This window comes from Leuciscus leuciscus, assembly GCF_965113295.1.
Source record: "Leuciscus leuciscus genome assembly, chromosome: 8".
Lineage (NCBI taxonomy): Eukaryota > Metazoa > Chordata > Actinopteri > Cypriniformes > Leuciscidae > Leuciscus > Leuciscus leuciscus.
The window spans coordinates 678559-691366 of NC_138732.1; the positions used below are offsets into that span (position 1 = coordinate 678559).

The following is a 12808-nucleotide window of genomic DNA, read 5'->3' on the forward strand; positions in this document are numbered from 1 at the left end:
AGATCATGTGCTTATCTCTTTCAAGATTAGAAATTAGTACAAAACTAATTATGAAAGTTTTCTTTATTTTTCAGTGCATTTGTTTTACAATATATGGCTATTAGGCTACTGTCATGAGATTAATATTATAATTATTATTATGTAGTAGTGTAATATAGACAGACACTGTTACTAAAAGAGGTTTGATTTTTTTCTTTGTTTAATTTGCACACTGAATGTGGGTTGGAGCTTTTAATTTCGAACCCTCAAACTGCACCAGATTGATGAATATAACATTAAAATGCACACAATTTTCTTAGGGGGAGCATGCCCCCAAACTCCCCTAGAAGGACTGAGGTCCACCCACCACAGTTTTACCAAAAATCCTGTGAGAAACACTGGTATTGCTATGCCAATGCAGCTTATAGCTTGTTTTAGGATTCATCACTGTGGAGTGGAGTTCAATTGTATTAATAAATTACAATTTTGTACTTATTTCATCTGTTAACTCTCACTCGTTTATACTCACTCATTACATGGCATTAGTGGTTTTAATGAATAGGAGTTGAACAAAAACATATTCAAGGGCGTGCAAAGATGGGTGGTGTTTATGATCATATGTAGTGGGCCAGTCTGGGCCAAAATGCCAGGGCCGATTTTCTGTCCCAGTCCAGCCCTGCATTACACTGACGAGCAGGGTTCAACACACACACACACACACACACACACACACACACACACACACTCCATTACACTGACGAGCAGGGTTCAACACACACACACACACACACACACACACACACACACACACACACACACACACACACACACACACACACACTCTCTCTCTCCCTCTCTCTCTCTCTCTCTCTCTCTCACACACACACTCCATTACACTGACGAGCAGGGTTCAACACACACACACACACTCTCTCACACTCTCTCTCTCTCTCACACACACACACACACACACAGATAACAGTGCAGAACTATGTGTTGTTCTCGAGTTACAGTATTTCTCGTGTTCCTCAGTAACGTCCGGTTATGATTACAGACACAGAACTCAAACTCTCCAGCACTTCAGTCTCTGCTCACAAATATGATCAGAATTTCCTAGACCAACACTCACGCTCTCTCTCTCTCTCTCACACACACACACACACACACACACTCACGCTCTCTCTCTCTCTCTCTCTCTCTCTCTCTCTCACACACACACACACACACACACTCACGCTCGCTCTCTCTCTCTCTCTCTCTCACACACACACACACACACACACACACACACACACACACACACACACTCCAGCAAAACACAGAAAACCACAGTACACCAGATCATAGCAAAAATAACTTTATTAATGAACAATTCCTTCATATAAAACATGTAATAAACAGAATAGATCATGTGATGAAATGAGAGGAACATTTCTGTCATTCTGACTAATATTAAGACACACATTCAACAAATTAGCAGCAGTGAAAACTGTACACTGATCATAACTGTATTAAAGTATAACATAGTTTTATTTCACATGCATATGTCCATATCTCTGAATACACGTTTGCTAGCGGCTCTGAAACACGAGAAGCATGATGATGATCTTCCTCAGTGTTTCTGCCTCGTCCTCCAACACTGATATATAAACACTCTTACATCAAGACACAGTTACTGGAGAAGAATCTGAAGATGTTAAAGAAGAAACAAGATTCCAATTTTCCAGATATTTGTTCTAGTTTTAAACAGTTTTCATTAAACAAGTCTTAAGGATTAGTTCACTTTCAAAACATGTTCTGCTGATAGTTGACTCACCCGATGTCATGCGAGATATCCACGTCGTTCTCTCTTCAGTCGAACAGAAATTAAGGTTTTTGAGGAAAACATTCCAGGATTTTTCTCCATATAATGGACTTCAGTGGCAACCAATGGTTTGAAGGTTCAGATGTCCGTCTCAGTGCAGCTTCAACGTCTCGACACGATCCCAGTCGATAAATAAGAGTCTTATCTCGCGAAACCATCGTCATTAAAAAAAAAAAAAAAAAAAAAACGTTTTAACCACAAATGCCCGTTGTGTTTCATCTCTGAGATGTGCCACGCATTACGTCATCACGATGGAAAGCTCACGCGTCTCGTCATATGTGTGAGTTATCTGTCTGTGTTCTCCGGTTCATGAAGGAGGGAAGGGCGAAAAATGTCATCCAAACTTCAAAATCGTCCGACATCTTTGTTTTAATTTATTATTATTTAATTTTTAATTTTTTTCGTGACCTTTCCAACGTGATGATGCAATGCGTGGCACATCTCAGAGATGAAACAACGGGCATTTGTGGTTAAAAAGTATATATATATTTATTTAATTTTTTTATTTAGAAAATGGCCGATGGTTTCGGTAGATAAGACTCTTATTTCTCGACTGGGATCGTGTCGAGACTTTGAAGCTGCACTGAGACGGACATCTGCACCTTCTTTGAACATTGGAATAGTTGCCATTGAAGTCCATTATATGAAGAAAAATCCTGGAATGTTTTCCTCAAAAACCTTCATTTCTTTTCGACTGAAGAGAGAAAGACGTGGATATCTCAGATGACATCGGGGAGAGTAAACTATCAGCAAAACTTTTTTTTAAAGTGAACTAATCCATTACTTCTTCAGTCATGCTTCTTCTCCAGTAAATGCATCTTGATTTAAGAATGTTTAGATATTAGAGCTGAAAAACGAGACGGAAACACTGAGGAAGAACATCATTATTGCAGTGAACGATTCAAAAACTCTTCAGAAACTGGCATTAAAAAAATATAATGATGTGTTTTACCTTTGAAACACATTGAACCGGCGTCACTGATGAAGTTCCAGTTATCCAGGAGTGCAATTGGTTGAGTAGATTCAGTCCTTCAGCTTATATTCCACCAACACCAGAACACTGATCTCTGTCCAGCACTGGCCAATAGTACGAGCTGCGTAAAGAATGAAGAAGAGCGTCTCACGAGCTGTGTAAAGAATGAAGAAGAGCGCCTCACTTCCAGTCGAATGTCCGTCCGGCGAGCTGGAAGAACTTCAGGTTGGGTTCGTGGAAGTACTCGTGGAGTTTGCGCAGGATCTGGGGCTCGACACGCGGGTGTTTGCGTCCCTTGGAGCGGTGAAGGCATCGCTCGCGCCGCCGCTCGCGCAGACAGTAGAAGCCCTTGGTCTGGTTGAAGTAGAAGTTTGAAGCGTTGATCTGCGGCTCCAGCTGGAGGAACTCCTCCACCTTCCTCATCTCCGCCAGCGGGTCGCGGATCAGCGCGTCTCCGTCCACCAGGTGCAGGCGAGTCCTGGGGAACACGGCGAGCCAGCGCTCAAGGTGAACATGATACAGGCTTCGGTTCAACGCTTTGTAGTCCAGGTTGAGTTCGCCGTCGCGCATTAGCAGCGACTCCAGCGATTCCTGGCGTTTGCGCTTCTCCAGGCGGTTGTGGAAGAGCTGTGTGTAATCCGACAGCAGGCGCTCCGTCGGCTCGCGCACGATTAGCATTAGCCGCACGTCAGGAAGGGTTTGCAGGATCCGCTCGGGGACGCGGCTGGAGGTGAAGTACGCCGGCGTCTTCTCCACCGTTAGCTGACCCGGCCGCGCGCGCGGCATCTGAGACACGTACCAATCCGCGCCGCGCTGGAAGTGACTATCCCAGTCGAAGAAGTGAACCTCGTTCTGCGCGGCCACGACCTCGCTGTGGAGGCTTAGCATCTCGATGAGAGCGCGCGTGCCGCCCTTCTTCACGCCGATGATGACAACGTCGGGTAGGCGGGGTGTGGCGCCGGCGGCCGGCGGGGGGGCGGAGCCTCGCGGTGAGACGAACGACGGGAAAACACACAGCAGAGCGAAGACGACGGCAGCCATCTTCAGGCGGACAGCAGACACACACTCACACGCCTCTGAGGAGACACACACACACACACACTGCATGTTTATATGTCAACAACGTTAGTGCATGTGAGAGAGATGTTAGTACAAGCTCTCGTGTCTTAGTCAAACTCATCATCAATTATGAATTTTAGGAAATCTGGCACATCATATGCTAGAGATGCACAATATATCAATACCACATCGGTATCGGCCGATATATGTTTGTTTTTAATGTTAGCGTTATCGGCCTGATGAGAAACTTTGACCGATATATTAAAGCTGATAAATAATAATTAATAATAAATAAATAGTAATCAGGCTCTCAAACATTATATCAAAATTTGAATTTAGATTTATCAGCCAATATATCGGTTATCGGCTTTCAAATATAAAGAATTATCGGTATCGGCCAAAATGTTCATATCGGTGCTTCCCTATCATATACAGAGCCTGTCATTCAGATTAAAACATGTGCATTCAGTGAAAGAATACTTTATTAACACCTCGTATTATTATAGAAACTCATTTTGCCACATAATGAAAAATAAGTCAACCTTTTGTAAACCATTTATTAAAAGTCAAAATTCTGACTTAAAAATGTCATAATTATCAAAAAGTCATGGAATAGAAAGTAATAATATCAACATTTTAGTTTTTACCCTAATAATTATGACTTAGTATACAGTAATTGTGAGTTTTCATGCCATAATTAAGATTTACCAAAGTACCAAAGCATGAGGATATTATTTCTCTCAAGTTCTTGTAGCCTATACTGTATACGGGTCATCCCGGGTCAAATCAAACAGATTTGGGAAACTTCCCTGGCTAAAATGTTCAATTAGAAAAAAAAGTTTTTTTGAAGAAAGACAAACATTAATAGTAATGAAATCCAAAATATTAAATGGCATGAATGTATATATTTATTGAGTAATCCACAATTTTTTTAGAGGAGATTTGGAGCAAAATTACAGGTGTGGTGTAAATGACTAGAAATATTAAAGCAAAAATATTTTATTTTTACAGATATATTTGTGGGTCTTTGAGTTCTGTTGATCCTTGTTGCTTTATGCTAACGGTGACCAATCAAAAATGGGAACAAGCACTTGTTCCCTAAAGTCTGCATGCCTGTGACCGTAGATAAAGAGATGTAATCGTCCTCTTAGGTTCTGCCGCTTAACCTTTCTCCACTTTAAAGGCTCAATATGGTTCAGTTCCAGAGAATCAGGATCTCAGTGCGGATCCTTGAACTCGAACCCTTTACAGTGGACAGAACAGCTGATACTCATCATATTTAAAGAGGAATGTTTGAAGAATAAATAATGAAAAACTATAAACTTCACTTCTCTCCCTCCATCAAAACCACTGCATTGAACAAACCAATTTAAACAATATTTCAGTGCCAAAGATGCGGTCTTCATTCCAGAGATTAATATTTTACTCCTGGAGCCACATTAAGATCATTATATCTCTGCAACTGATCCATAAAGGGCCTTAAAAATCAAGATACCAAAAGAAAAGTTTCTTAAGAGCCAGAATACTAACACATGTTGAGATATCTTTATTACTTCTTAAGTTACAGGCATGCAAACTCTGGGGAGGAAACAAACATGAAAAGTGCTTTTCCCCCGTCAGATCAACGATCTATACAGTAATAATGCTGTGATCTTCCTCACTCCCTGTAATATAGCCTTAAATCTCAGGCGAAAACTCTTAGAAATAGTGGGTTACTCCGTAAATATTCATCCATGGCATTTCATATTTTGGCTTTCATCACTATATGCGTCTCTCTTCATAAAGGATATTAACTAAAGTAAGAGTTGACACGGAATGACCCACATATGCTGTATTAGAGACAGATCTGACAGATCAAACTCTTGGACTGTCATTTTCTGAGACTCTATTAAGCTGAACTGCAATTTTTACCGTATTTCTGCTCTTTAAAAGATTATATTTACAAAGTAACAAGGAAATGAATCATTAAAAGATAATCTCTAGACTCAAAACATCCTGTTCTAATCATCATAATCAATAACTGAGCGTGAAGAGTCTTACCTGCCGATCAAATCCATGAGGAGAAGAGTTCTTTATGAAGAGGAATCACCCATCCCGAGAATCTCACACACACTCGCACACACACACACTCGCACACACACACACAACAGTGAAAGTTTCACACCAGCTCACGTGCACGCGCGCCGTGAAGGTCCTGCGCAAGACTGCACTCACTCACATAAAGCGCCGCGCCCCGCGCAGACGTCACAGACGAAGCCCCGCCCCCTTCCGGCGACGTCACGCGCCCCGCCCACCAGCGCTGCATGAAAACACTTGCATTTGGACTTAATTTTGATCAAATCAGCTTTATTTTTATAACGCCTTTCACATTTACACATTGTTTCAGGCAGCTTTACTGACACTCATGATGTTAATGTTTAGAAGATTATAATACCTTCACCCCTTTTAATCGTGTTCAGCAGATTACAGATGTTCAGCTAAAAATAAATATAAAAAAAAACTTTACAGTTCTCATTAAGATATTAAACCATTCCTGAATGTTCTCTGAACAGTTTTAAACATTTTTTAAACCCTTTTTTCTTGGTTATATGAATGTTAAGGCAACATTTGATCATTCTTCTAAATTGATGGGAATGATATTATAATTATTATGATTATTATTAAAAACCAGATAACTGTGAACGTTCCTGTCGATCTCCTCATGATGACAGCGCTGGAGTGTGTGTTCACTCATCACAGACACTGGCTCACACACTCATGTTCATCAGTGACTGTTGATTATCAGATGTGTGTGTGAGTGTGTGTGTGTGAGTGTGTGTGTGTGTGTGTGTACACACACTGTCAGATCCGCTCCATTAACAAACATTAATAAATAACCCTGATGATGTCACACACTGTAACACATCGTCACCTCACTGCACCTACTTCCTCCAGTGAGTAACAGAACCTCACACACACCTGAACCACACTCACACACACACACACACACACACACACACACACACACACTCACACACACACACACACACACACACACACACACACACACACACACACACACACACACACACACACACACACACTCACACACACACACACACACACACACACACTCACACACACACACACACACACACACACACACACACACACACACACACACACACACACACACACTCACACACACACACACACACACACACACACACACACACACACACATACACACACACACACACACACACACACATTTTAACTATTTATTTGAGTCCACTTAAAATAAATGATTTACAGGGATATAAACACTACAGATGCAGTCACACATGTCCAGACTCATGACCAGTGTCATACAGCGGATCTTCACAGTATTAGACGTCTCTCAGTGGTTCTGGACACCAGTAACACCGTCTGTGTGTGAGTGTGTGTGTGTGTGTGTGTGTGTGTGTGTGTGTGTGTGTGTGTGTGTGTGTGTGTGTGTGTGTGTGTGTGTGTGTGTGTGTGTGTGTGTGTGTGTTGTTTTGAATCTTGGGGATCACATGCTATGACCATGTACCACATTCTGAAGTGTTTGCTAGAACAAACTGCAAGAGAGTATGGAGGCAACAGTCACTGGGCATCATCTGCGCTGGCGTGGGCATGTTATTAGGATGCCTCAAGATCGTCTTCCACTAATCCTGTATGGTCAGCTGCATCAGGGCCACCGATCTGCAGGGGCTCAGAAATAAGCGGTACAAAGACCAACTAAAAACATCACTAGGAAAGTGTCAAATTAATCCATCATGCCTTGAAGAACCCGCAGCAAACCGAAGCACCTGGAAGCAGCTCTGCCACACAGGAATAGTGCAGCTGGAATCGGAGAGGAATATAAGGAAACAACAAAAAAAGACCATATCTGCCTCTACAAACTCAGACTTTACATGCTCAATATGTAATACAATTTGTGGATCAAGGATTGGCCTCTACAGTCATAAAAGAGTACACCGCAAATGAAGTGGAATATCATCATCGGATACGATGGACTACCAAGAGAGAGAGACTGTGTGTGTGTGTGTGTGTGTGTGTGTGTGTGTGTGTGGTGTGTGTGTGTGTTTGTGTGTGTGTGTGTGTGTGTGTGTGTGTGTGTGTGTGTGTGTGTGTGTGTGTGTGTGTGTGTGTGTGTGTGTGTTTGTGTGTGTGTGTGTGTGTGTTTGTTCTCTTCACTGGACTTTGTTCTGCTGTAAATCTGCAGTATTTCTGAATAATCTTCAACAATCAGAGATCAGAGATGGTCAGTAACTCACAGTTCTTCAACACTTGCATTGTTGAACTCTTAAACATTATAAGATGCACACATTTATACAAGCGTTATATGTTAGAGCTTCTTCTCGATGGGTTAGGGTTAGGGTTAGATGGAGGTCAAAGTGTGGCAGAACACTGAGCGTATCGTTTTGAATCTGATCACGGTATTAATCAATATATTTCCTTCTAAATACCAGACGAGTGTAAGGACATCTCTCGGCTTGTGAGACTCTACTGTGTTCTAGAAGTGGCCAGTGTGATCACTGAAGTGTTGTTCATGTATCCTCTAATGTGTGTGTGTGTGATATCTGAGAGGTACAGTAACAGTAGATCATCAGACCGACTTCCAGAGATGAAATATAGATATGTTTTGTTTATGAAAGGTCTTCAACATGTGCTAGAACGTATATCAGTAACACTTCACAGTAAGGGTCATTAGTGAACATGAACTAATAATGAACAATACTTCTACAGCATTTATTAATCTTAGTTCATATTAATTTCAACATTTACTAATACGTCAAAGGTTGTATTGGTTAACATTAGTTAATACACTGTGTAACATGAACAAACTACGAACAACTGTATTTATATTAAAGTTAACAAAGATTAATAAATACTGTAACCAATAGTTTGCCATTTCTTAGTTAAAGCGTTTACACTTACATTTAGTCATTTAGCAGACGCCTTTGTGCCTTTGTTTTTGTTTAGTTTTTTTAGAGGTCAAGTGCTCAGGGAGAAGATGAGTTTTCAATTTACTGTGTTATATTTACAGTGTCCACTGAGAGAAAGAACATGTTATCGGGATGTTTAGGGAAGAGTCTCCTGATTATAGCTCAAGCCTGGCCCAATCCAACCTTGAAGAAGCTGTGTGTGTGTGTGTGTGTGTGTCTCTGTGTGTGTGTGTGTGTGTGTGTGTGTGTGTGTGTGTGTGTGTGTGTGTGTGTGTGTGTGTGTGTGTGTGTGTGCGTGTGTGTGTGTGGGGGGAGTGTGTGTGTGTGTGTGTGTGTGTGTGTGTGTGTGTGTGTGTGTGTGTGTGTGCATGTGTGTGTGTGTGTGTGTGTGTGCGCGCGTGTGTTTGTGTGTGTGTGTGTGTGTGTGTTTGCGTGTGTGTATGTGTGTGCGTGCGTGTGCGTGCGTGTGTGTGTGGTGTGTGTGTGCGCGTGTGTATGTGCGTGTGTGGTGTGTGTGTGTGTGTGTGTGCGTGTGTGTGTGTGTGTGTGTGTGTGTTAGTATTCTTGGTTGCAGCCCTAGTGAAAAAAGTATACTTTATTGTATTTGAAATATATTCCCTTTTCAATAGTACATTACAAATATTATATTTATATTTTTTGTCTATCTTTAAATATATTAAAAGTATATAGCATCATGCTTTTACCTATTTTCACAACTCAACTTTTAACACACTTTAAAATAATGTACTTGAGTATAGTTTAGAAAACTTTATTTTAGAAAAATATACTTGAAGTGAAAATTCTGTTTATGTTTTTACAAGTGTATTTATTTGCACTTTACTTAAGAATATATTTTAGGTATATTTTTAACTGTGTGCTGAAAATGATCACTGTAACAATGCACTGAAAGTATACTTTTAAAATTAATTTAGTGTACAATAGTATATTGAACAAAGTAATATTTGTTTATTAATGTGCATTTGTTATTGAAGACAAAGTGTGCAATTTGTAGTATTTGCAATAAACCAAAGGTATTACTGAGCATATACTTTATACCCAAATATAAAACACTTTTGGTATATTGCTTGTATGTTTGGAAGATACTTGTAATGAATTTGTAATGTATTTGTAACACAAATAAAGTACACTTTACTATCACTAATCAAGCATGTAATTAGTCCCTAAAGGGCATATACTTAAAGTATACTAAGTACTAATTTAGCAAACAAAAGTACACTAAATACACTTACAGTTATTCTTTACTACAATTTAATTACAGCTAAAATATACTTAGTACAAAATGAGTTGTTCCAAAACAGCTTCAAGTTAACTAACCATTAACACACTTGAAGTATAGGGTCTGGCTGCAAGTATACTCAGTGTTTTCTTCACCAGGGCATTATTGGAGATCGACTGAGTTGTTTTCTTCGACATGTTGGCGCCCGGACACAGTCATGTGACCTCGAAGGGCCACTGGTCTCTAACTCAGAGATCTGCTTCTGCCTATCAGTCCATGTGTGCACATTTACTGTTTATCTATTTCTTAGCCAATCAGAATCATTCAACCTGAAGTAATGACGTAGCTTAGACCTTGGTGTAGATGTAGAAGGGCGGCCTACGAACTGCTTGTGAGTCTTGAAGCTGACTTCTGCCTGATGAAATGGCCAACTATCTTCAGTAAAGATTTTCTCCAATTTATTATAATTCTGACTCTTGTTTTAAATTGACTGCACTTCTAACTTACTACTGCACTTCTAACTTCTCCTGGTCTTCATTAATCATATCTGGTCCTTGGGTCTTTAACTGTAAATTCCCTAACACAGGACTGTCAGGATTATGTTTTGTTTAGTTGTCTTTTGTTCCTGGTTGTTCAGTTTAGTCCTGATTAGTCCCTAGTTTGTTACTGATTACGTTCACCTGTCAATCATATTTAAGCCTTTAGTTTCCTCCATTCCTCCGGTATCATCTTTATTTCATTGTGTATTTATTTCGTTGTGTGTTTATTTTCTCCTGCATGTATTTTTGTGGATGAATAAAAAAGTGTTTGTTTGATTTCTCCTGCGTCCTGCGATTACAACAAACAGCAGTATGTAATGAGGACATGATTTACAGCAGGGGTTTGATTCACAAACTGACAAGATAATAATACAATAAATCCTACACGTCACGTTTTGTGTTTGTTCACGTTTTGAATTTGTTTTTGATCCAGAGTCTGTTCCCGTGAGAGAAATTCCAGAGTCTGTTCCCGTGAGAGAAATTTCCGTGTCTGTTCCCGTGAGAGAAATTACAGAGTTTGTTCCCCGTGAGAAATTACAGTCTTTTCCCGTGAGAGAAATTCCTGTGTCTGTTCCCGTGTGAGAACTTCTTGAGTCTGTTCCCATGACAGAAATTCCAGAGTCTGATCCCGTGAGAGAAATCCCAGAGTCTGTTCCCGTGAAAGAAATTCCTGAGTCTGTTTCAGTGAGAGAAATTCCTGAGTCTGTTCCCGTGAGAGAAATTCCAGAGTCTGTTCCCGTGAGAGAAATTTCCGAGTCTGTTCCCGTGAGAGAAATTCCCGAGTCTGTTCCCGTGAGAGAAATTCCCGAGTCTGTTCCAGTGAGAGAAATTCCCGAGTTTGTTCCCGTGAGAGAAATTCCCGAGTCTGTTCCCATGAGAGAAATTACAGAGTTTGTTCCCTGTGAGAAATTACAGTCTTTTCCCGTGAGAGAAATTCCTGTGTCTGTTCCCGTGTGAGAACTTCTTGAGTCTGTTCCCATGACAGAAATTCCAGAGTCTGATCCTGTGAGAGAAATCCCAGAGTCTGTTCCCGTGAAAGAAATTCCCGAGTCTGTTCCCGTGAAAGAAATTCCCGAGTCTGTTTCAGTGAAATTCCTGAGTCTGTTCCCGTGAGAGAAATTCCTGAGTCTGTTCCCGTGAGAGAAATTCCCGAGTCTGTTCCCGTGAGAGAAATTCCCGAGTCTGTTCCCGTGAGAGAAATTCCCGAGTCTGTTCCCGTGAGAGAAATTCCCGAGTCTGTTCCCGTGAAAGAAATTTCCGAGTCTGTTCCCGTGAGAGAAATTCCAGAGTTTGTTCCCCGTGAGAAATTACAGAGTCTTTTCCCGTGAGAGAAATTCCTGTGTCTGTTCCCGTGTGAGAACTTCTTGAGTCTGTTCCCATGACAGAAATTCCAGAGTCTGATCCTGTGAGAGAAATCCCAGAGTCTGTTCCCGTGAAAGAAATTCCCAAGTTTGTTCCCATGAAAGAAATTCCCGAGTCTGTTTCAGTGAGAGAAATTCCTGAGTCTGTTCCCGTGAGAGAAATTCCTGAGTCTGTTTTCGTGAGAGAACATCCCGAGTCTGTTCCCGTGAAAGAAATTTCCGAGTCTGTTCCCGTGAGAGAAATTCCAGAGTTTGTTCCCCGTGAGAAATTACAGAGTCTTTTCCCGTGAGAGAAATTCCTGTGTCTGTTCCCGTGTGAGAACTTCTTGAGTCTGTTCCCATGACAGAAATTCCAGAGTCTGATCCTGTGAGAGAAATCCCAGAGTCTGTTCCCGTGAAAGAAATTCCCAAGTTTGTTCCCATGAAAGAAATTCCCGAGTCTGTTTCAGTGAGAGAAATTCCAGAGTCTGATCCTGTGAGAGAAATCCCAGAGTCTGTTCCCGTGAAAGAAATTCCCGAGTCTGTTCCCGTGAAAGAAATTCCCGAGTCTGTTTCAGTGAAATTCCTGAGTCTGTTCCCGTGAGAGAAATTCCTGAGTCTGTTCCCGTGAGAGAAATTCCCGAGTCTGTTCCCGTGAGAGAAATTCCCGAGTCTGTTCCCGTGAGAGAAATTCCCGAGTCTGTTCCCGTGAGAGAAATTCCCGAGTCTGTTCCCGTGAAAGAAATTTCCGAGTCTGTTCCCGTGAGAGAAATTCCAGAGTTTGTTCCCCGTGAGAAATTACAGAGTCTTTTCCCGTGAGAGAAATTCCTGTGTCTGTTCCCGTGTGAGAACTTCTTGAGTCTGT

At 41.1% G+C, this 12808-nt stretch overlaps 1 protein-coding gene across 1 annotated transcript; it reads right to left on the reverse strand.

Moving 5' to 3' along the window:
- Positions 1–1320: 1320 nt before the first annotated feature.
- Positions 1321–6078, reverse strand: hs3st1 (heparan sulfate (glucosamine) 3-O-sulfotransferase 1). The gene is made up of 2 exons (XM_082178017.1): positions 5916–6078; positions 1321–3892 (listed from the first exon to the last, which is right to left on the reverse strand). The coding sequence occupies exon 2, from the start codon at positions 3855–3857 to the stop codon at positions 2997–2999; it is 861 nt and encodes a 286-aa protein (XP_082034143.1). The 5' UTR covers positions 3858–3892; positions 5916–6078; the 3' UTR covers positions 1321–2996.
- Between the last annotated feature and the right edge of the window lie 6730 nt (positions 6079–12808).